The 24384-nt window shown below is 38.2% G+C and overlaps 1 protein-coding gene across 3 annotated transcripts; it reads right to left on the bottom strand.

The window, feature by feature from the left end:
- Positions 1-13031: 13031 nt before the first annotated feature.
- Positions 13032-17118, bottom strand: LOC144996907 (ethylene receptor 2-like). 3 transcript variants are annotated; one of them, XM_078956689.1, is made up of 3 exons: positions 16568-17118; positions 14290-16144; positions 13032-13846 (listed from the first exon to the last, which is right to left on the bottom strand). In XM_078956689.1, the coding sequence occupies exons 2-3, from the start codon at positions 16018-16020 to the stop codon at positions 13301-13303; spliced, it is 2277 nt and encodes a 758-aa protein (XP_078812815.1). In that variant the 5' UTR covers positions 16021-16144; positions 16568-17118; the 3' UTR covers positions 13032-13300. The 3 variants fall into 3 exon arrangements, with proteins under 3 accessions (XP_078812815.1, XP_078812817.1, XP_078812816.1); XM_078956691.1 differs by having other exon boundaries at positions 16574-17118; XM_078956690.1 differs by lacking the exon at positions 16568-17118 and adding an exon at positions 16230-16395.
- Positions 17119-24384: the final 7266 nt, after the last annotated feature.

The raw sequence follows: 24384 nt of genomic DNA, 5'->3' as shown, positions 1-24384 counted from the left end.
CGCTCCATAACCATCTATCTCCTCTGCCACTGCGAAGACCCTGTCTTCACCAAATCTATTACTCCCGCTACTCCCAGTACGGGTCATCATCGCCAATATCCACTGGGCATTCTTTCTACTATTATTTGGTGTCGAGCACCCCACGATCAACTAACTGAATTCCACCATACGCTGCATACTCGCACTGCTACTGACTGGAAATTATGTTGTTCCTTATCTGGCTTCCGGATGAACTGAGACCACCCTGGTCCCTACCAACCTATCAATATCTGGATTACCGGCTCCCACCAATCGCTGACCCAACACAACCACTAGTCGCTCCCAACGACTTTCGAAGAAACTTCAACCACCTATACTGGTCAATCTATTCTACCATGCAGGCACTACAATTTCCTAGGATCTCCGAGCCCCTATCTTGACTCTAAGATCCCTACCAGGTCCCACCTATGCTGCTAAGACTCACGGGCCTCGCCCACGGGTCTCACCCGCCCCTATCCTTTTAGTCTCACTTGCCTAACTACTCTTGCACGGGCCTCGCCCATGGGTTTCTCCCAACCATACTACTGAGCAACCCTGCTCTCAGGTCTCACCTACACTGCTACTCTCATACGGGCTTCACCCATGGGTCTTACCCACTATATCCTAGAGCGGCCTCTCCCAAGGTCTCACCTCTCAAGGTCTATACAGGCAACTCCTTACCATTCTCATCCATTACCCATTCCTGATCCCTATCTGAATGCTAGGAGATAAGGGCCTCCCCCCGACTCCGCCAACGAAGCTACTACGGAATGCTACGGCTTACCTGCAGTCTTACATCAACCTCTATCGTCGTCTGCTAGTGAATGCTACGGCTGCCCCGTAGTCTGACAACACTTTCCACCACTGACTACTAGTGAATGCTACAGCTACCCCGTAGTCTTACAACACCTTCCACCACTAACTGCTAGTGAATGTTATGGCTGCCCCGTAGTCTTACAACACCTTCTACCACTGATCGCTGCTGAAGAAGGTTGAGGCTCTCCTGCCGCTCTTCCATGCTCTACCTACTGCCTATGCCACTGTCTACTAACACGAAAGCATCCCATGCTATCTGTCCTTAAGATCTTCAGTCCTACAGGCGATCCTTCAACCTGAATTCCGAACCACATCCTCACCATCACCATTACACGCACGGACTGATGGGGAGTTTCTCAAACTCCCAACCCTAAACTACTCAATCCATCAAACATTGAACTACCACTTTTCCTTCTCAGAAATTGCGTACTCATTCTGGATTTGCGTGCTCTTACCCTTGTACACTCGGAGGATTCTCCCCACCTTCGATCCTGCTTACATCTTGCTGCTCAATGAATAGAAATCCCAATCCTTGCTACTATTCCATAATCAATCTGTTGAGGAATCCCAAGCTTACCATGGCTAGGGATCTAACATGTCCATTTCTAAAACTTATACGGCTCTGGACTAGCGAGACATACCAAGTCCCTCCAAGACATGCTACAGTTACTGCACCCTAAATAACCTTCTCCAATAGAACCCATCCCTTAACTACTATCCAAATATCCAAGGTATGCAGATGGCATATAACTCGATCACAATCAAACCTCTCAAAAATAAAATACTCATACTGATAATGATGCAGAACCATAACTATATAATCATGCATAATAAAAGAACTGAAAACGGAAGTCGCATACCTGCAACGTCCGGCGCTGCTCGCGTATCCAAGGTAGCCATCTGAAAAGCCCTTCCTCCTACTGCAGGCGCCTCTGGATGGCCCTGACGACCGTCTGTGATCCTCAAGGTTGCAGGGGCAGGTGCCATCACCCGTCCTGCTGAAAACAAACTGGGGCACTGGGCTTTCTTGTGGCCCCGTTGATTGCAGTGAAAACATATCAAGTCTGATCCCTGATTGGTGGTAACAGTACAATCACTACTAAAATGACCAGTCCGACCGCACTTGAAGCAGCCAGACTCACCACCGCTACCACTCCTGCATGCGCCCCCGTGCATCCTGCCACATTCCCGCATTGTAATGACCAAAATTTCAAAACAATTAAAACTTTTCAAAAACAACCCATTTTAATAACGTTGTTACAAAAAGGTTTTCAATACATTATTTAACAGAGTATTTCCCAGGTCCATTTCATAAAACACCAACGCGAGGAACGGTATGATCACGCCTTTGCCTTGCCACAAACTCCTGAGAACCTGAAAACATAAAACCACAACTGTAAGCCCGAAAGCTTAGTGAGATACCCCCAAAATACCAACCACATATACGCCCTTCCAGGCCACAACCTTCCGGTCCAAACATATCGCCTTCCGGCCCATTGCGTAATGCCTTCCGGCCCATAACACATTGTCTTCCGGCCCATAACATAATGCCTTCCGGCCCATAACATATCGCCTTCCGGCTCGCAACGTAAAAGCATATATATATATATATATATATATATATATATATATATATATATATCATGACAGAACATAGAACAACCGTGCATACCGGGTTACACTCCAGACCAGACGACCATACACGTAACATGTAATCATATAGCAGTTCACAGTTAGCAAATCGATCGACAGATCACATAACATATCATTACCCTAACCAAGATACCAGCCTAGCCGATCACTAGCATAACATCACCCTACGACTCAGCCAACATAATAATTATGCACATACGCCTTTCCAGGCCATGACCTTCTGGTCCACATCGCATTGCCTTCCGGCCCGCAACATGTAATGCCTTCCGGCCCATATCCAGCAATATCATACAATAGACAATTACCCGGATTTCCATCCGATAATAGGGTCAGCCTTGGTGCCTTAAACCCTATAGATATAGTGAGGATAACTCACCTTGAAACTGCCGACTGAGCAGATAACCCGAACTGCTCCGATCCCTGATACGATCTCCACCACTGGACAGCCACCAATGCACTGAACTCAAAACCATAACCAAAAATTACCAAAATACCGCTGGAAACCACTGGTCAACCCTTGGTCAAAGACTGGGTCAAAGTCAACCCCTAACTGACCCTACTCGCCGAGTCAACCCTATGACTCGCCGAGTTCCCAACTCAAAACTTCACTCAAACCGCGACCTAACTCGCCGAGTCACCCCGAGACTCGCTGAGTCCAACAACTCTAAGTCCATTCGCACATAACTCACCGAGTCATCCCTTGACTCGCCGATTCTTCGACTCAACCAGAAAATATTGGGACTCTTCGACAAGACTCGCCGAGTCCAAGAATAGACTTGCCGAGTCTAAGGCTATCTTCAACCTACTCGCCGAGTTGTTCATCCAACTCGTCGAGTTCCAGACCATCTTCATCCAACTCGCCGAGTTGTTCTTCCAACTCATCGAGTCTCGGCTCGTCTTCAAGCAACTCGTCGAGTCCACCCATGTGACTCGCCGAGTACCACCGGTCTGAATCCAAACAGAAGCGTTCCAGACCATGCAATTGATCCAAAACATAGATCTAGCCTTCTACAGCTCATCCATCACGTAAAGTGGCAATCTTTACGTGAATCCAAAGAGATCTATGCATTTTGCACATTAGGGCTAAGGTTTGGGACAAGATAGCTTCATCCAACACTCAACACAGGGACTTTCCTGCATTCTAACCCTCCTCCATTCCAGATCTGAGGTAGCAACCTCAGATCCAACCTTTAGACTCCAAAATAACCCAAGATAAGTTTCCCCCCAAACCCCAAAATGAATAGACAAGACAATAGCAGCTCAAGAACGAGATTTTATCTTCAAAGAATGCCCTAATCTGCAAGGAAACTCGAATCCAAGCAAAACCCCTTTCTCCACACCTTCAAACTTCCAAATTTTCTCCAACAATTACTTCTCCAAGCTCCAATCCACTCAATAATGGTGCTTCTCCACGATTTTAGGGTTTCAGGGACTCAAAGGGGTGATAAAGAGGCTGGGGAGGAAACATAATACTCTTTATATAGGGCTCAACCCCGAGAATTAGGGTTTTCTCCACTCAGCGCCTACTTGCCGAGTCCATCTCAATGACTCGCCGAGTCGGCTATTTAACACGCGACCAAGTCGTGACTCTACTCGCCGAGTTCATCCATGGACTCGACGAGTCACTCTTTCCTAAATTACACTTTTAGCCCTTCCACACAACTCTTACTAGTCCTGATAATCCCTCGATCTCGCATCCGATCCCTTGGGCCTTTTGCCCGAACTCGCGGCTACCTGAACCTCATCCGGCTTCCTCTTCCGGATCTGCTCCAAATCAATTTCCCTCTCCTGGCCTGAGAAATCATATCTTCCAGCGTCTTACACCCAGACCTGCTCACGAACTCCCTGATGTCGGCCCTCAACATCTCGTGATATCGGGCCTTCTTCATCTCCTTATCCGCGACATACTGCGGAACAAGAAGGGCCCTCTCCCTAAACTTGGCGGTGATCTCCGCCACAGTATCAGTGGTCTGCATCAAATCCTGAAACTCCCGGACCAACTGCTGCAGCTCAATAATTGGTGAAAACTCCGCCCTGAACCTAGCTGAGAAATCGCTCCAAGTCATCGCGTCCAACGCAGCATCATCACCCAAAGCATGACCAATCTCTTCCCACCAATCCCTCTCTCTGTCCTTCAGGAGACAGGAAGCGATTCTGACCTTGTCCTCCTCAGGACACCGGCTCGTACGGAACGCGTTGGTAACATCAGCCAACCCTCTGCTGCTAGCGATGGGGTCCCTAGCCCCATGATAATCTGGTGCCCCTCAAGCCCTGAACTCCCGAAATCTCAAGGTACGCGCTCCCAGCCTCTCATCCAAAATCTCCAATATACCCTCCTTGACCGTGCCAAAGATCACAGGAGTCTGAGCTAGAATACTGCATGTAACCTCAGCTAATATCAACTCTCTCATCCGCTCCTCGAGCTGCTCGGCCCCTGAACCCGAGCCCGATCCCTCTCCGGCGCCTGATCCGCCCGCTAGTCTCTCTCGCAACGTCACCATACTGAAACATATAACATAACCACTATCAGAATACTCCTCACTGCTGCGAGACCAAACATACTCACTACCAGGTTCCCGATCTTGTCTTGGCGCTTCCTGAATCGAGTACGGATCCTCTGCTTTTAGTAGTACGGGCCCATACTACCTTCCACATCTATCCGTACTTTCCTCAAGAACTGCTTCGACTCCACCAGGTCCCTTTTCTACTACTACTACTCCCAGCACTACCTCATCCTAGGCTTATCCTAGGGAAACCTCTGACTCAACTCAAACCAATCCTCAGCTGCTGAAGGTCTCCTTGTGATGCCAATTAGCCACCACCTGGATACCATCACATGTGACGAGGATCAGATAATCCTTCAAGTAAAAGACTCGTCCCTACAACGGTTGGACTAAAACAAGAGCTGCGCAATAGGACCACATCCAACACTCTGAGATTATTCAACCCTGATCACATGTGACGTGCCGTATCCACCTAATGGCTAACTCCCGTCACTTAGAATCCCACAATGCACAAAGCAAGCAACATTCAAACAAAGGGAAAAATCTAACCATAACATACTCAAGCAATCATAGTATCATACCAAGAATCAGAACTAGCATGCAACACAAACTCATAAACTCAGGCATAACCTAAACAGGCTATCCTACTACCATCTAATTAGCACTATCATGCAGATCAAAAGCACATATAACAGGCATATAAGGCATCCTCCCTAGATCCTTAGTCCTAATCTAGCATGTTGTTCTATTAACTGATAATCAAAACATAGACTTGTATGGGTATTTTGGGGTACTTACTTGAGCTCGGTTGATTGCATGCACCACACCTCTTTTCTCTTTTCAAAGTTCTTTTCTTTCTGAATTCTTTTTGCTTTTCTATAACTGTTTTCTTTCTCAAAACTCTATTTTTACAAAACTGTCTTTTCATTTTGAAAACTTCTATACCGATTCCTCAGTTTGAGTTCAGACACACCCGAGAGCATGTCCGAATCCCTCAAATCAAGGCTCTGATACCAACTTGTAACGACCCAAAATTCAAGACCAAAAATTTCTTTTAATATAACATTATTTTAAGCAAAGTCATCATTCCAAAACATAATCAAAGTATAAATTTTCAAAAAACATGTTCGTTATCAGAGTAAGCATTCCCAGACTGTCTAATCTATGGTGTGTGCCATGCGATCACCCCGAGCTCTTCCCTCCGCTACCGGAAGTACCTGGAACCAAAACTAAAAACCGTAAGCACGAAACTTAGTGAGTTCCCCACCCTACCACATACCATGCATAATCACATACTGCACATACTGGGCCACACCCGCTATCCTGGGCCTCGCCCCCTACCTCGGGCCTCGCCTGCTATAACGGCCCTGCCGCTCCAGGCCCCGCCTGACTTCAAGCCCCGCTCGGATACAGATCTATTTCACTTAGGCCTCGCCTGTCACAGGGCCTCGCCCGCCAACAAATAATAACACATTAACATATCACAACACATAGGCTAAGCTCACACGACTGATCCTGTCCTAAGGCCTCGCCTATCTTGGGCCTCGCCCCTGTCCTGCTACTGATGAGCCATGGAACCCCATACATGCTCCTACTGGTAGTGAGATACGGGCCCATCCCATTCTCACTCCTTCCCTAACTTGGGCCTCGCCCCTGTTCTGATACTAATGAGATATGGAACCCCATCCACACTCTGCTATTGGTGAGATACGGGACCTCGCCCACACTCACCTCCTTACTAGGCACATACATGTATCACACAGAAAACAAGTATAAACTATCATATAAACAAATCCTTGGGCACCCGCCCGCTATTAATGGACCTCGTCCTGAATATCATACTAGCATACTGTGCCTAGGGCTAACCCCTAGGTCTTCTACTCATAACTACATGGGCCAACATTGTGGCCTTAGACCGATTCACACAAAGGGAAACTCACCTGCACTAGCTGAACTTGCTGATGATCTCACTAGCTGTTGCCCGGCAACTCACTAAACTTCTACTCCCCTTATTCCCCGAACTACCAATATCAATGCAACACTGAGTCTAACTAACCCCCGAGAGACAACCAAGTCAACTCTGGGCAAAGTCAAAGTCCTGGTCAAAGTCAACCTTCCAGGTCAACCCTACTCGCCGAGTCACCCTACTGACTCGCCAAGTTCATATGTTCAGAGTCCTTCCATTCGCTTCTCGACTCGCCGAGTCAGTCCATGACTCGCCGAGTCTACCGATTTATGAGTCCTGACCTGCCCAACTCACCGAGTCTCCACTCGACTCACTGATTCGAGTCTCAACTCGAAGGGTTTTGGGTTTCGCAACTAGACTCACCGAGTCCCCTTGGCCGACTCGCCGAGTCGGTCGCTTACTCCTCGACCCGGATCCCACTCGGACTCGCCGAGTTCCTCCTTGGACTCTCCGAGTTGCCCTATAAAATTAGGGTTTTCTTTCTTTTCTTGGCCTTCCAGACTTCGGGAGATACACATCTGAATGAGAAATAATTCTGAATGGACTCGCCGACTCGACGAGTCGGTTAGGGTTTGCCCCGATGAGCTTGATCATGCGATAACTCGGCGACTTGGGGGTCAAGTTGACGAGCTAAGCTAGACCTTCACGAGACTTTTGAAGAAACGGGTGGACTCGACGAGTCACATAGGTGCACTCAGCGAGTCGGGTCAAACATGGACTGTTGACTCGAGTTGACTTATGTTGACTTTAAGGTTTGGTCAAACATAAGTAATGGAGACCATGGAGGATTAAAATGGTCTTTTACCCACTTCAAGAGTTAGAAAGAGGAAGGATAACCTTTGGTTTACTTAGAGTCAAGAATCGAGTATTTATTGAGATAATTACCCTATGTGTTAGGCGGTGGCTAGTTTGAGATTCGAGTACAAGGATAACTACTTGTTGTCGAGGTGAGTCTTCTCACTATCCATATCTGAGTAGTAGTTACTAGTGACCGGAGGGTCTTCATAGTTATACTGGACCGGAGGGTCCTCATTATTGACCGGAGGGTCTCATTGTTATACAGTGATATGCGTTATTGTGCATACTATCTTTGTGACTTATGTTGTTATGTTATTCAGTCTAAATGTTGTTTATATGTGCTTACGTTGAGTTATATATATATATATATATATATATATATATATATATATATATATATATATATTATGTGATGCTTTGTGATTATGTTATGCTTTGCTGAGTTAGGACCGGAGGGTCCACCCGAGTTGTGGGACCGAAGGGTCTCCACTGAGACACATTGATCGGAGTGTCTCATTTGAGGTGTACGTGGTATTTTGGAGAACTCACTAAGATTCGTGCTTACCGTGTTATGTGTTATGTGTTTCAGGTTTTTCTCATGATCACGAAAAGACACTAACTTGATTGTACACACCGGCGAAAGAGTTATGTTTTGAGGATCCTGGATTTTTAATCAAACAATTATGGAGTTGTGATTTTAAATTAAATAAATGAAATTTTGTGGGATGTGTTATGAGAATTATGAAATTTTAAATGAAAATTTATTTGAAAATTTACGGTGTTACAGTGTTGAAGGCCATATGTGTATGCATTTTATGTATATTGTTGCATATGGTATTTTGGGGAAATAACTAAGCTTTACGCTTACAGTTGTGGATTAAACACTTTTTAATTACTTCAGGTGATCGTGGGGAGGCAAAGATGTGACTGTACACACACATCAGCAGTATTAAAATTTGAGATTCCATGATACTTTTCTTTAAAACACTGATTTTTGGATTATGGTTTATGAACAAATGATTTATATTTGAATAGATATTTATGAAATGGGTGTTTATTCTAGTTTTAAAATGAAAATTTTATTCTGAAAATTGGAATGTTACAATTTGGTATCAGAGCCCTACCTTACAAGATTTGGATAAACACTCATATGAATCCAAACTAAAACTAGGATCTGAGAATTTTCACAAATGTCTTCAAAAGGAATTTTAAGGAAATATTTGGGTTACAACCATGAACTCGGATCCTCATCATGTTCTTGTCTGGTTTTTGTCCTGGGATTGTGTACATGGATCTTTGACTCAACTTTAGTTTTAACAGGAAGATGTAATTTTTACAGTTATCCAAAGCTCTAAAATAAAAGTGGTTCCCAAAATATCCATATTTATTGTATATATTTTTTGATTGTGGACTGTTAGAAATCCATGCTAGTGGATAGGCTAAGGATCTCTATAGGAATTGAATGTTAGAAAGACCTAATAACTATGATGCCTTCTAGCCTAGGGAGTTTGTTGTTATGTGATACTTGAATTTTATATTTATATTGTTAGTTGCTAAGTATATGATTTATAATTGTGCATGGTTAGGATTGTATAGCCTTAGAATGCTTGATTTAGTCTTATTTAATGTTGTTTATTTGGTTATGGACTTAGATAAAAATCATTTATTTGATCATCTATTTGACCTGATATAATGCACGCCTTGCATACACGAGGAAACCAATGATGATACCAAAGACTCTAAGTAGTGCGGGAGTGTGGTCGCATAGACTCCTAGGATGAGAATCTAGGAAGTGTAGCTTGTGGCTCTTCTAAGCATATACGTGTGTTAGTACACCTACTAGTTCTCGAGTGTAGTGACTTAGGAACCTTGAGATAATTCTTGGGATGAGTACATATAGTTGTGTAAGGTAGTATGGGCCCGTACTACCAGAAGCACAGGATCCGTATAAGGATTATGAAAAGTTGAATGGTTACTAGGGAACTGACTGATAGCAGATAGTATGGTATATAATTAGGTTTAGTTGTAGTTGTCTTTATTGGTCTTTTGGATATGGTTTCTCTTGATGAGGATGAATCTGGTGCTTGTTCAGGGTTATGTATCCAAGGCATATTAGGTTTGAATGACGTAGGCCAATACGAGATGGTTGGTTATGAGGTTTTGAGGACCTTCTTCGTAGTAGTTCCAATTTGATTCATTGGACTCAAGACGAAGAAATTGTGATGATCGATTTGGGGAATACAGTTGTTGGAAAGATGGTCTGTTGATCATTTGGGATGTCATTTTCTACAACGAAGTTATATTCTTCCAGCCTCCCATGTTTGAAGGAGAAAGGATTGGATGTGTGTCATTCGATGGATAAAATAAAGGTATGGCATCCACCGCATCGGTTCCCTCAAGGGTTAAAGTCATGTTCACTTTAAATCATCTTCGTCTTTTAGTATAAGGATGATTGAGATTAATTATTCTTTGGTTCGGTGGTCAGAGTGTAGATCATGTTGCGAGTTGAGCCTTCAAACCAGTTTTGAGGAGATTGGGTGTTTCCATTGTAGATTGAGAAATTGATTCCAAAATCCGGACTGGAAGTCCGGAGGAGGAAGAGAGAGCTAGTGCACATTCAGGCACCATCAGCATATAAGGGAATTCTATAGCTATGTTAGGTTTGGCAAAGCTATTTTTTGAGCAATTTCTAGGGATTCTTGAAGTTTCAAAGGAAGATGAGGTTGTGGATTTTTTTTCTCGAAATGCAGTTTTTTATTGCACGAGGTTTAGTTCTCAGGGTGCCTCATAGATCATCAAGAGAAAGATGATTCATGGAAATGAAAGTGGATTATTCATCTACAAAGTTTTTAACAAAATTCATTTAGTATTTTTGATATTTAAGTCTTTAATAGTTAATACCTTTTAGTTTCTGAGAACATTAGCTATCAAACTCTAGTATCCAGGTTACAAAACAAACAAATGGTTATATATCCTTTATCACATTCATTTGAATCCAACTAGGTTGATATCAAGTATTAATTACATTCTATTATATACTTCCTAGATTTATGGGATCATTAGTAACAAAATTTCACAGATATGTTTGATCCCATCTATGCCTCGAAATTCTATTGCTTAGGTATCACATATCACAAAATATTTCCGATCATATCAACCGATTTAAAAAAACTTGTATAAACGGCCTATAACCTGGTTATAGAAATCGCAAATACGCCCCGCCATCAAAAGTTAACACTAGGTAGTTAGGTGATATTTATCCCACTATTGTACCAAGAGACGTGCATGTGCTTTCAAAATAGATTGCATGGATTTGAGTTTTTTAAGGGGTCGTTTATGTTTTATAATTCAAACTTTAAAAACATATATTATATCATGGTTATTGAATGTATCAAATAAACCATGATATACCTTTTAATCTAAAATCACGTTTTAACACTTTTATTTAAAATCACATTTTAACAATGTTCTTTTATAAAGTCCAAATTTTATAAAAATGATACGATCAAATTTTAAATGTAATAACTAGTATTAAGTTTTACTATTTGTGAGTTATAGAACATTTATAAACCTTTTAGTAAAACTTCATTTTATAAAATAAGGTTTAGAGTTTGATAAGTTTAAAAATATCAAGTTTAAACTTATATAATTTTATTCCTAAAATTTGCCATTTACTACTATTAGCCAGTTTTAAATAATAAAACTTTTTGTTTTTTTCTTATAAAGATTTGTTATCATCTTATGTTAAATGAGAAATTTCATTAAAATTAAACACCGTGTATTGTTATTTATGTTGAAATTTTTTTATTCAGTAACAATAACACAATATATTCACAAATTTAAACAACACATGAATGCAAAACATAGGTGAGTAAACCAACCATCTAGTGACATTTTTGTGAGTGGCCACAAAAATAACACCTCCTTCATATAGGACATAAAGGGATCAAAAAAAACTTAAACATGTTTATATTATGTGCTCTCACTTTCTTTGACAACTGTAAGCTCCAAAACTACAATTTGTTATAAAAGTTAAGAAAACTTTAGAAAATCATGGGTGAACACTTATCCTCCAAAATGGTTTTCATCTTTATCTTTTTAGATTTTTATAAAATTAAACGATTTTTAAAACTAATCTATTACTTAAAAAAAATAAAAAATAAAAATAAAAAGTAATCTATTTAATTCTCACGTACCATATGAATAAATCAATATTAGAAACATTTCATTAAATCAACACGTATTACAACAAAAGAGGTTCACTGCATAAACATATGCGCGCGTGTATATATATATATATATATATATATATATATATATATATATATATATATATATATATATATATATATATATATATATATATATATATGTTAAAAAAATATAAATATAAATATCAAAATATTTGAGAACTTTGAATTTAAATATATATATATATATATATATATATATATATATATATATATATATATATAATAATAATAATAATAATAATAATGAATTATTATAATGAAAATATTTTTTATTTTTTTAATTTAAATAGATAAAAGAATTACAAGAGCTTTAATTTTAAGAATTTTAAAATTAAAAGATAAATTCGTTAATGAAATTGATATCTATTTATGATTATATTTATTGCAATTTAATATTAAAATATTATATAAAATTTAATAGAATAGAAAAACTCATAAAATGAAATGTGGAAAAAGAATTAATTCAAAATAACTACAAAATCATATTTGACAAATTGAATAAAAATGTAACAAGTTGCAAAATAATTTTTCATTTATTAAAGAATATCATTGTTAAAAAAAAATCTAATATAGAAAAATCACAAAGATAATAATAACAAGGAATATAATTGTATGGACAATATGTCATTAACCGTGTGTTCATTCCCTCCCTTGTCTGAAAAATAATATAAATATCTCTATAAGTTAAACTTTTAGTTTGTCTCTTCCAAGGGGATTCATAGTCCAAAATAAAAGCATAGAGATGAGTCAAATAATGCAATGAATCCCACCTTAAATTGACAATGACCATAAAAACAAAAGAGATCATTTATGTTGACGTGTAAGAAAAGTGACAACCACACCTTTGTACATTGAAGGTGGCCTTGAATCCGATATCGACTATTTTTCAAATTTTCAAATGTGGTGGTCGCTTTTGTCTCCTTCAAACTTATATCACCCATACGTACTCTTCATATTCATGCATGAATCACGATTCCTCTTCCCATAATAATTATTAAAATATTATTATTAGTAATATAACCATTTCCAAACATGTCTTTCTTTTTTTATTCAACACACCTTCCAAACCGACGATTCAATCTACATTTTAAGTAACCTTTACAGCGACCCTTCAACAAGTTGCACACGTTTTTCATGGTGTATTGTATTATATAAATATATATATTATACTAGATACTAAATATGCCTGCAATTTAAACAAATACAAAACAAGAAGAAGAAGAAAAAAAAAAAAAAGCCCTCGCTATTCTTGGTTAGATTTGTTAGTTCAACAGTTTGACTTTTGACTAAAGTCAATGGACTTTGTTGGTATGGACCATCACCCTCCTGAGTTCATCAGAAATCCCCTGTAAAACCACCGGTTTTTGAATAACTCCATTAATTCCCATCTGCAAGCATCTTTCCCACACATCTGCATCACCACTGGCTGTTAAAGCCACAATCAATGGCCAATTCCGGCTGCGAGACTTCCGGATTCTTGCTGCCACCTCATATCCATCAACATCGGACATATGAAGATCCAAAAGTACGATTTGGTACGATGATACGGGTTGGTTTAGTGCCATGATGCAGTCGGAACCACTGGCGACGGTTGACACAATGCAGCCGAGTTTTTCGAGTTGTTTACGGGTGACGGCTCGGTTCATGTCGTCTTCGTCTGCTAGCAGGACTTGAAGGTTCCGGAATATAGAGTTGGATAGCGGGTTGTGGTCTGATGATTCCCCGGTTTCGGAGATTCCGATTACAATCGATGGTCGGAGTTGGAATCGGAGAATGAGTGACATTGCTTGATCGAATCCGACCGGATTTGGAACTACCCAAATCTTTCCTTGCATCATCTGCTTAAAACAATTCAACAAAGAAAAAACATATCATGTAACATTATTCTTGATCGTTGTGGAAAAGACACAAATGTCCTCCTCATCCTTATCCTCCAAAATAGCTCGTCTAATACAATCCCGTTAAAAAAGATAGAATCAGACGAATTTTCTAGGGCTATTTTCAATGATAAGGGTATTCATATCTTTTGTAAACAAATCATGATAAGGCTATTTTCACTCGTAGTCCAATGCACCTAAAACTAGATGAGAGTTTGGTATAGACATTTGTTAATGGGTTAAAAATTGCATTTTTGTATCCCATCATGTTCGAAATTTTGGGGTTTACGAAAAATTGAAAGTTTCTCTCTTAAGTTTTAGTCTCAGTCCAATACACGCAAAATGCAGTACAACATATATGTTATAAACAAAATAGGAACACAAAAGAAAAGAAAAGAACAAACCTCGACAAGCTTTCGGCACATTCCAAAGCTCAAACTTTGCTCAATTCCACCACTACGAATTCTCTCATCAGCAAACGAGCGTTCCAATTTCGTATCATGATCGTTGATCCCGATTTCAAACTTCACACTGACATAACCATCACCCGAATTCGATCTCCAACTCGCCCACCGTTGATCATTCCTCCCATAACTTCCACTCTCTCTCACAATTCTCAACACCATTCCCCCTCCACCATTCCCCCGATTCAAAAGATTCCCAACCATATGCAAAATCACCTGAAAAACCCGCCTCTCATCTCCCATGACATTATCCGGTAAAGATTTATCAACATCCATTACAAATTCATACCCTTTATAAACACACAAACACTTTGCAAGATGTGCAACTTCTTTTATCAAAGAATGAAGCCCAAAGGACCTCATTTCTAATGGGAATCTTTCTTTCGATGAATCATCCATGACATCATCGATCAACATCGAAAGTACATTGCTAGTTTTCACCATTGAATCGATAAGAACCTTTTGTTGGTTCATTAGATTATCATCTTGAATAAGGGAAAGCAAACCCACGATTGAATGCATAGGTTTTCTCAAACTTTTGCTCATTACAGTTTGGAACAAGTTCCTTGCTTGACTAGCTCTCATGGCGTCATGTTTAGCTTGTTGTAAAGCTCGATTTTGTTCTGCTAATTTGTCTCTCATGAGCTGAGATTCTTCAAGCACCGCCGCATGGGAAAGAGCCACCGCCACCTGGTCTGCCACTACTTTGACTATCTCGAGCTCCGGACCAGTCCAAGATCGAATTTGACCTCCGGGAAGAACCAAAACGAGAATCGCGTAACATGCTTGAATCATTTCAGGGGTCCCACCTTTGAAATCGGAAACCCTAAGCATCGGCATACGAATTGCTGCCACCGCTCCAGGTGGTTCTGACCCTCCACTACTTAGGGTTCCGAGCTCTGATTCATGGTCTAAAAGCTTCACCACTTCGCTCTGTTTAATTTCTTGAACGTCGGGATTTTGAATCGGAATAATCGTCGACGATTGCCCCCCTTTCAGCTGATGGGTTAGATTCATCACCGTTTTCGTATTATCCGGCATCCAAATCGCGCAATTCTGTAAATCCAAAATTTCCGATAATTTATCGAGAGTGGTGTAGAGAATCGTGTGTCGATCGAGTGATTTTCGGATTTCTTGTGTCAGCATACGAACATGCCACCCGGCTTCTTTTTGCTTCTTGATCATACCCATTTCTACACCCAGATCCCATGTTTTTTTCCTCAACATAAACTCTCGAACTTTCACTTTCAGAAGCAAAGGGATGAGAGTGACTAAAGTTATGGCGGTTGCAAAGGAAACCAAAGCTGTAAGGAACTTGAAAATGGTGAGAGCAAGCATGAGCTGAAACGGGTGTGGTTCGTAGGTCCACCCGTTTAACAAATGGGTCATTCCACAGAGAACGATGAAGGCGATGAATTGAAAGAGAACCCATTTGAAGGGGACGTTTGAACAGCTTACGAAGTATAGAAGCTCGATTGGAATCGAAAAATAAGCAACTGCGATTAAGAAATCGCTTACTCTTTGTGTTTCCATGATGTTTCTGTACCCGAAGAACCCTTCCACTTCGCAATTACACCCTCCGAACCCGTTTTCGGACCCGTCGTCATCGATGGCAAGAACGCCGACCACAAGCAATGAAATCAACCCGAGAGATGCTAATGTTTTCGACATTGCATCCGTCGAATTGATTCTTCAATCCATGTATTGAAAAGGGTTTGAAAATTTGAATCTTTTTTGTTTGTTAATTGAACGAATTTGACATCACGAGCTACAGGTTTATAGGATCAACATAATCCTGTAGAAAAAGAAGAATTATAAATTGGTTATTAAAAAAATAGAAAGAAAGGGAATTCATATAATAATATGACAGTAAACCCCACTTGAATGACATTCATGCATGTTCCCAACTTGCTATTCAACAGATTGCAGAAACTTAAATCAATCAGAACCCTTTTCAGAAGAATCAGAAGATCAAATAAAAATTTAATCAGCAGGACACAAATCTAACCGTTCATCTACGTACTGTATCAGCTCAATGAAAATTGACTGTTCGTCGAGTATCAATTATCAAAACACAATAAAGAAGAAAGAGAGAAATCGGAATGAATAGTTTATAACCAAATTAAGTAAAAGGGTTACAGAAATTACTCGATTTCAGAAAACCCACATGAAATCAATCGAAAAATCAACAATGTATGACGGAGAAAACGAGCTTTACCTTTACCTTGCAAGAACACATCAAGGAACACCGCCATTAAAACCCGGATGTCTCTTTTCTTCAGATCAGATCTTTCGAGAATCAACAAACATACAGAAATCAAAATAAATCTCCCGAATAGAACACTTGTTATAATTCCTAAAGATATATATATTCAACACGAAGTCTTCATCTATCGCTCTCACTTCCACATCAATCAATTTCAGTGCAACATAAATACACAAGTTCTTTAAAAACACCCAACCGAGAAAAACTTGTGCGTGATCCAATCTTTTGAGGTAAATAAAGAAAACCACTTTGAATCTTTACACACACACACAAGTTGTGCAAAATTGGTATACGTATTATTTATAGGTAAGTTTCTCGGTTTTTTCACCTTCTTCAAGCTCCCCCCTATTTATTTCCTTTTGTGTACTGAAATTTCAAACCTGATGTGCCTTTGGGGGAAACGTGCTTTTCGAGAGAGAGAGAAAGAGAAAGAGCTGTTTTGGTTTAAGATTTGTCCGCGCCGTTGTTTGCCAAAGGAGAGAGAGAGACGGCCGAGCTGGAAAACCAAGGTTTTGATAAAAGCTTTTAAAGAAAATTTTAAAGATTTTACCTACCATTTTAGAAAATTGTATTTTATTAAAAATTAGACGAAAATTCGTGCAATTGAGTATAATTATTTTATATAGTTAGATTTTAGTAAGTAACTAAATTCGTGCAATTGAGTATAATTTTATTTTATATAGTTAGAAGTTAGATTTTAGTGATTAACTAAATTCGTGCAATTGAGTATAATTATTTTATATAGTTAGATTATAGTAATTAACTAAATTCGTGCAATTGAGTATAATTATTTTATATAGTTAGATTTTAGTAATTAACTAATTATAGCAATTAAAAATAGTTATGTTAGTCATATATTAGTCATTTTAATTATGAAATTTTGATTCTTATATCAAATTGATATCTAAAATTGTGATTATTTTCAATAATATTATAAAATAATGTTTTATTAAAATCATAAATTTTGATGGGTTTTTAGGGGGTGTTTGGGATATCTTTTTGAGAGGCAAAAGAACTTTTGGAAAAAAATACAGGACAAAAGATGTTTGGGAAAAGCTTCTTCAAAGCTTCTTTTGGATTTTTTAAAGAGGAAAAACTGACTTTTTGAAAAAGTCAGGGAAACGTGACTTTTTGGAACTTTTGCCAAAAGTTCTTTTGCCTTTGAAAAGATACCCCAAACACCCTCTTATTATGATTTGTACGTGAATAAACTAAATATGATTTAGTTTTAATATTCTAATTAATTAATTTAGAAATCATTTTCTTTTACTATTTTAGTGTCGATCATGTATTAACAATTATTGTAAGGTACTTTTAACAATTATTATTTTAATTAATTTAAAACCTCTTATTTAAAAAAATCAGTTATTATAAACAATAATTTTTGAAAATTTTTAGTTAATTTGATATATGACGGTTTAAGTATTATATTTAAACCAGTAACGTTTTTTGCTATTTAAAAAATGACTATTTTTTAAGTTTGTTAGATATTTTTATTTAGGTTTGTATTTCACATTATATTTAAGTTGATAAATTAAATATACTATATTCATAATTTAAACAACTTATTAATAGTTATATAATTTTTTATATTTAATAATATATTTAAGTTAATAAATTAAATATATTATATTATATGTTAAAAAGTACATGATAAAAGAAAAAATGATTTTTTTTAACAATACATACTATGTGAATTTCTATGTGTTTGCGGATTTGAAATTACAGTGTCAAAATTTTGACAAATACAAGTTGTTGGAAATGATTTTAAACCATTGATATTTCCCTATCTAATAAACCAAACCATTTGTACACGTCTCCTTTCAAAAATTCAGAATTCAACCAATGTTAAATTCCTGTTTTACCCATTAATGATATCACATAGCATTAGATTTGGAATACATATGCAATATAAATATCAATATGGAAATGGAAATATGGAAATATGGAAATTCTGAATTTTGAATATGGAATATATGGATGGATATCGAATGCAATAAGGATTCCATATAACGCTCTGTCTTTCTTTCAAATCTTGTTGCTCATAACAGCTGTACACATTAACTCATTTTCGTTACATGCCCGATTAAGAGCATTTTATTATGGTATCCATATCAATCATCTTATTATGCTCATAACAACTCTGTCTTTCTTTCAATTCCGATCATATTATGCTCAATACATACTTAAAACATACGATATGAATCATTCTTTACAACATCGTCTTTCCAGCAATTAAGCATCATCGATACTTCTGTTATCGGATATTCAATCAGCGACTTCAATCATTCGGTAAGTTTCTGCTTCTCAATGTGTATATTCACAGGGACCTGTTTTGTAATCAAAGTAATCGGATTTTCAATCACATGGTTATTATTTTGGTAATCAAAGTAATCATTAATATAAAAAACGATAACATAAACACAATGTTTTTTATCAAATCCTAAAAGAATTGTTATAATGGTATAAAAAGTACAAAAAAATTGTTTTAAGAACTTTAAAAAATTATCTTTTTCCTAAATCTTTTACCCGAGATCAGTTTCTGCTTCTCAATTCTTGATCCATGTTGTCCATCTTCTTAATCTCTTGTATAAATTTTTTTGAAATAAAGTCAACATCATAAATTTTTTTGATCACCTATATGAAAAAGACCGCATTTTCACTTAGTTGATCACCTGTATAAATTTTTTTGAAATAAAGTCAACATAATAATTCTAAAATGTCAAAATTTGTCAAATTCTTGATTCGTGTTGGCCATATTCTTAATCTCCAGTTCTTCATTATATTATTTAGTTTAGCATTCTGCTATGTATCTGTAACATCCCGGAATCGAAAGAGTAGAGTTGAAGGGTTAAAAGTGTAAGTTTTGGAGGGCGACTCGGCGAGTCACATGGATGGACTCGGCGAGTCAGGTCGCGATTTTGGTCGTGTGTCAAATGGCCTACTCGGCGAGTCCAAAGATGGACTCGGCGAGTAGGCGCTGGGCGAAGAAAAACCCTAAATCCGGGGAATGGGCCCTATATAAAGATCATTATGTTCCTCTACATCCTCCTTGATCCCCCCTTGAGTCCCAGAAACCCTAATTCCGTGGAGGAACCTCATTGTTGAGCAAATTGGAGCTTGGAGAGGTGTGGGTTGAAGAAATCTTGAAGGAGAAGAGGCTTGGATCAAAGGGCTTTGCTTGGATTCGATTTTCTTTGCTGTTGAGGCATTCTTTGGAGGTAATACTTTCGTTCTTGGGCTGTGTTTTCCTAGATTCTCATTTTGGGGTTGTGTGGGAAGCTTGGTTGTGTGACATCTTGAGTTTGAAGGATGGATCTGAGGTTGCAACCTCAGATCTGGAGTGGAGAAGATCTTAAGAGCATTAAAGCCCCTGTTCTTGTGTTGTTAATGGAGCTATCATGTCCCAAACCTTAGTTCTAAGGTGAATAAGGCCTAGATCTCTTTAGATTCACGTAAAGTTTGCCACTTTACGTGATGAATGGATTGTAGGAGGTTGGATCTATGTTTTGGATCAATTGCATGGCCTGGAGTGCTTCTGAATTGATTCAGATCGGGTTGACTCGGCGAGTCACATGGGTGGACTCGACGAGTTGCTTGAAGATGGCCTGGAACTCGGTGAGTTGGAAGAACAACTCGACGAGTAGGTTGAAGATAGCCTTAGACTCGGCGAGTCTGTTCTTGGACTCGGTGAGTCTTGTCGAAGAGTCCCAATATTTCCTGGTTGAGTCGAGAATCGGTGAGTCAAGGGATGACTCGGTGAGTTGGGTGCGAGTGGATTCAGAGCTGTTGGACTAGACGAGTCTTGGGGTGACTCGGCGAGTTGGGTCGTAGATTGAGGGAAGTTCTGAGCATAGGGACTCGACGAGTCATCGGGTTGACTCGGCGAGTAGGGTCAGTTAGGGGTTGACTTTGACCCAGTCTTTGACCAAGGGTTGACCAGTGGTTTCCAGGGGTATTTTGGTAATTGTTGATTATGGTTTCGAGTTCAGTGCATTGGTGGCTGTCCAGTGGTGGAGATCGTATCAGGGATCGGAGCAGCTTGGGTTATCTGTTCAGTCGGCAGTTTCAAGGTGAGTTATCCTCACTATATCTATAGGGTTTAAGGCACCAAGGCCGACCCTTTTATCGGATGGAAATCCGGGTAATTGTCTGTTGTATGATATTGCGGGATATGGGCCGAAAGGCATTACATGTTGCGGGCCGGAAGGCAATGCGATGTGGACCGGAAGGTCATGGCCTGGAAAGGCGTATGTAAATAATTATTATGTTGGCCGAGTCGTAGGGTGATGTTATGCTAGTGATCGGCTAGGCTGGTATCTTGGTTAGGGTAATGATATGTTATGTGATTTGTTGATCGATTTGCTAACTGTGAACTGCTATATGATTACATGTTATGTGTATGGTTGTCTGGTCTGGAGTGTAACTCGGTATGCACGGTTGTTCTATGTTCTGTCATGATATATATATATATATATATATATATATATATATATATATATATATATATATGCTTTTACGTTGCGGGCCGGAAGGCGATATGTTATGGGCCGGAAGGCATTACGCAATGGGCCGGAAGGCGATATGTTTGGACCGGAAGGTTGTGACCTGGAAGGGCGTATATGTGGTTGGTATTTTGGGGGTATCTCACTAAGCTTTCGGGCTTACAGTTGTGGTTTTTATGTTTTCAGGTTCTCAGGAGTCTGTGGCAAGGCAAAGGCATGATCGTACCGTTCCTCGCGTTGGTGTTTTATGAAATGGACCTGAGAAAAATACTCTATTAAATAATGTATTGAAAACCCTTTTTGTAACAACGTTATTAAAATGGATTGTTTTGAAAAGTTTTAATTGTTTCAAAATTTTGGTCGTTACAGTATCCTTTATTCAGTAATATTTTGTCTACGTTTTTTAAATTGTTTTTAAATTACCAATTAATGCATTGTACTTTTGGTTTTCTGAAAACCTACAAAGTTGCATATTTCTTGTCAATTGCATATTTCACACATCTTCATTAAAAGAAGAGTATAAATTACTTATAATATACTTATTATCTTACGTATTAGTTATACAATTTTAACGTGTGAGGGGTATATTGGTAAACTTATTTTTGGCTGAAAATGATTATTGAAGAGGCATGTGGAAAAACTGATTGTTCTAATTACCACTATACCCTCTGTAGCACTATTTTAAGTATTTTATTTTGAAATTACTTTTATCTCAAATAACCAAAGTAACATATTTTACACTAAGTAGGGACATTCTATAAAAAAAATCATGCACAGGGACCTGTTTTGTAATCTTTTTTCTGTACAGGGACCTGTTATGTATTATTTTTCTTCACAAATACCTTGTATGTAATATTTCCCTGGGTGAAATTACTTTGTTATCATAAAATCAAAATGTCTTCCATGGATATCTAAAACCCGAAAATATTTTATCCAATGCTGACTATCAAAGATAGGATCTACAACATTCTGGAGAGTATGTCACCCATTGAAATAATCTAAATTTTATCAATTATTACATGATTGGAACTATTCGGCCAATTCCTATCGGTACATGTTCACAAGATTACATTGCAACAAGATGGTATAGGGCTCCCAAACTGTGTGGATCCTTTTTTAAAAAGGTGACTCGGTAATGCAGTTATATGCTTTAAATTTAATAGTTTAGACTTACTTCAATTGCATTTAATATTACAACCAACTTCTGTCGTATTTTCCCCTCATAAACAATTAAGCTGTTAATTAATCATTCTCTAGTTACAAAGGGTAGAATGGTAATTAGACCAACCAGTTCAGGGACATAGTGCTCATTTTCTATACAGGGACATAATGGTAATTTTCACAACAGGGTTATATAGTTTGTGTTTTATGTGTTTTTCTGATTTGTTTTCTTTGTTTGACTTTTTAATATACTTCATTGTATTATTGAGAATCTTTTTATATGTTTACTACTCCAGGGACATAATTGTAATTATGTTTGTGTTTATATTTTATGTGTGTAATTTTCTTCCATTATTTTTCCTTAATATTGTATGTCTTTCTGTTATAGTGACAATGACAGATCGAAATATCACTTTTATCAAAGACTTAAACAATATGAGGGATGATTACACACTAAAAGTGTGTATTGTTTGTAACGCTCGTAGATCCGGGCTAGCCAATTTAGAGATAATAGGTGTTGAAAATGACTTTTCGACAAAAGATTACTTAGAATAAATAATCTTAACCAAGTTTTATAATATGTCTCAAGGGTTCCGTACATATAAAGAACGCAGAAATCCGAGTTATAACGAAGAAGTTATGGCCCGTCGAAGTTTTACGGCAAAACCGGCACGGCACTGGGAGACGTAAATAGTGAATCTTTGATAAATGACTTTTTATCCTTATCGATACAAATAAGATTTGTAGTATATGTTAAACCGAGAACATACAAAAAAAGAACGCCCAAATCTGACTTCGTATGCGGAAGTTATGAATTTTTTTAAGATTTGGCATAGCAGTGCACGGTCCGAAACTCGAATTTTAGTTCGAGCAGTTTTTGGCCTACGCGAACTAAATGAGAATTCAAGATCTCATTAATAGGAACTCAACGGTAAAAAGACAGACGAAAACAGAGTTCGTATGTAGAAGTTATGAATTTTACGCGGACATTTAACATTATAATCTCCTCGTACTGTTAAATTTAAGACCGGTCGAGAATTAGCCGATGGAGTCAGAATGAAAGTTGTAGATCTTATTTTTACCTATGCGTGGATATAAATAACGTCAAAAACGAAGGTCGTATGTGAAAGTTACGGATTTTAGAAGTCGGAAGTCTGTTGTGCGAAAATGAGTGATGTGACACACTCTTGGCCATTGTTTTCTCCCCAAGTCTTTCCACTAGATGGTCACATGTGGCACCAAGTTCAGCCATTTTAACCCTATAAATAGAACCTCTCCCACCCTCATTTTCTTCACACATTTCTCATTCTTTCTTCTCTTTACTCTCTCTAGAACCTCTCTCTAGCCCCGAAACCCCCCGAAAAGCCTAGGGAACCTCCCTACCAAGAGGCGGAAGCCCCGGAATGCTCGACGGCTCCGAGAAGAAGAGTTTTTCGGCTCAGAAACATTGCTCCAAGAAAAGCCCGATTTTCTATAAAATTTGTTGTAAATGAGCTACGCCTACGCTATTTTTAATATAGTTTTTATTTAATTATAGTAACGTTATTAGGAACTTATAAAAAGTACTTGGGCTTTCATTATGGGTTATATAAGTATTGTTTAACGCTTATATAATAGTAATAATAACTAGACTATTAATTAGTCTCGACAAATAATAGATTAAACTCTAGTGGTAATAATACTAGGTTTCATCGAATGATATTATTTTTAAGATGCGAAGCGCTGTCTGAGTTCGGAATCACCACATTTTCAAGTGAGTGCATAGTCCCTTTCATGAACATGATTTTAATACAAGTATTAATTAAAGTATTAAATATATGTTAAAGATTTAAATATTTGTTGAAGAGTTTATGTGTGAGTGTATAGTCCCTTTCATGAAAATGATTTTAATACAATTATTAATTAAAGTATTAAATATATGTTAAAGAGTCAAATATTTGTTGAAGAGTTTATGTGTGAGTGCATAGTCCCTTTCATGAACATGATTTTAATACAAGTATCAATTAAAGTATTAAATATATGTTTATGTGCGAATTATTTGATGTTGCCTGAGATACTTGTTAAAGAACATACCTGATTATATATGCTGATGTAGGATAAAGA

This window comes from Lactuca saligna, chromosome 5, assembly GCF_052625555.1.
Source record: "Lactuca saligna cultivar CGN05327 chromosome 5, ASM5262555v1, whole genome shotgun sequence".
In the NCBI taxonomy this organism is placed as follows: domain Eukaryota; kingdom Viridiplantae; phylum Streptophyta; class Magnoliopsida; order Asterales; family Asteraceae; genus Lactuca; species Lactuca saligna.
Note: the sequence above shows the minus strand (reverse complement) of the source record. Positions and strands in the feature narration are given on the sequence as shown.

Bases quoted from the DNA above. Each gene is read 5' to 3' on its own strand.
- LOC144996907 (XM_078956689.1), bottom strand. From the start codon at position 16,020: ATGTCGAAAACATTAGCATCTCTCGGGTTGATTTCATTGCTTGTGGTC. The intron at 13,847-14,289 runs GTTTGTTCTTTT...TGTTTTAAGCAG, and splicing joins TGTGCCGAAAGCTTGTCGAG to ATGATGCAAGGAAAGATTTG.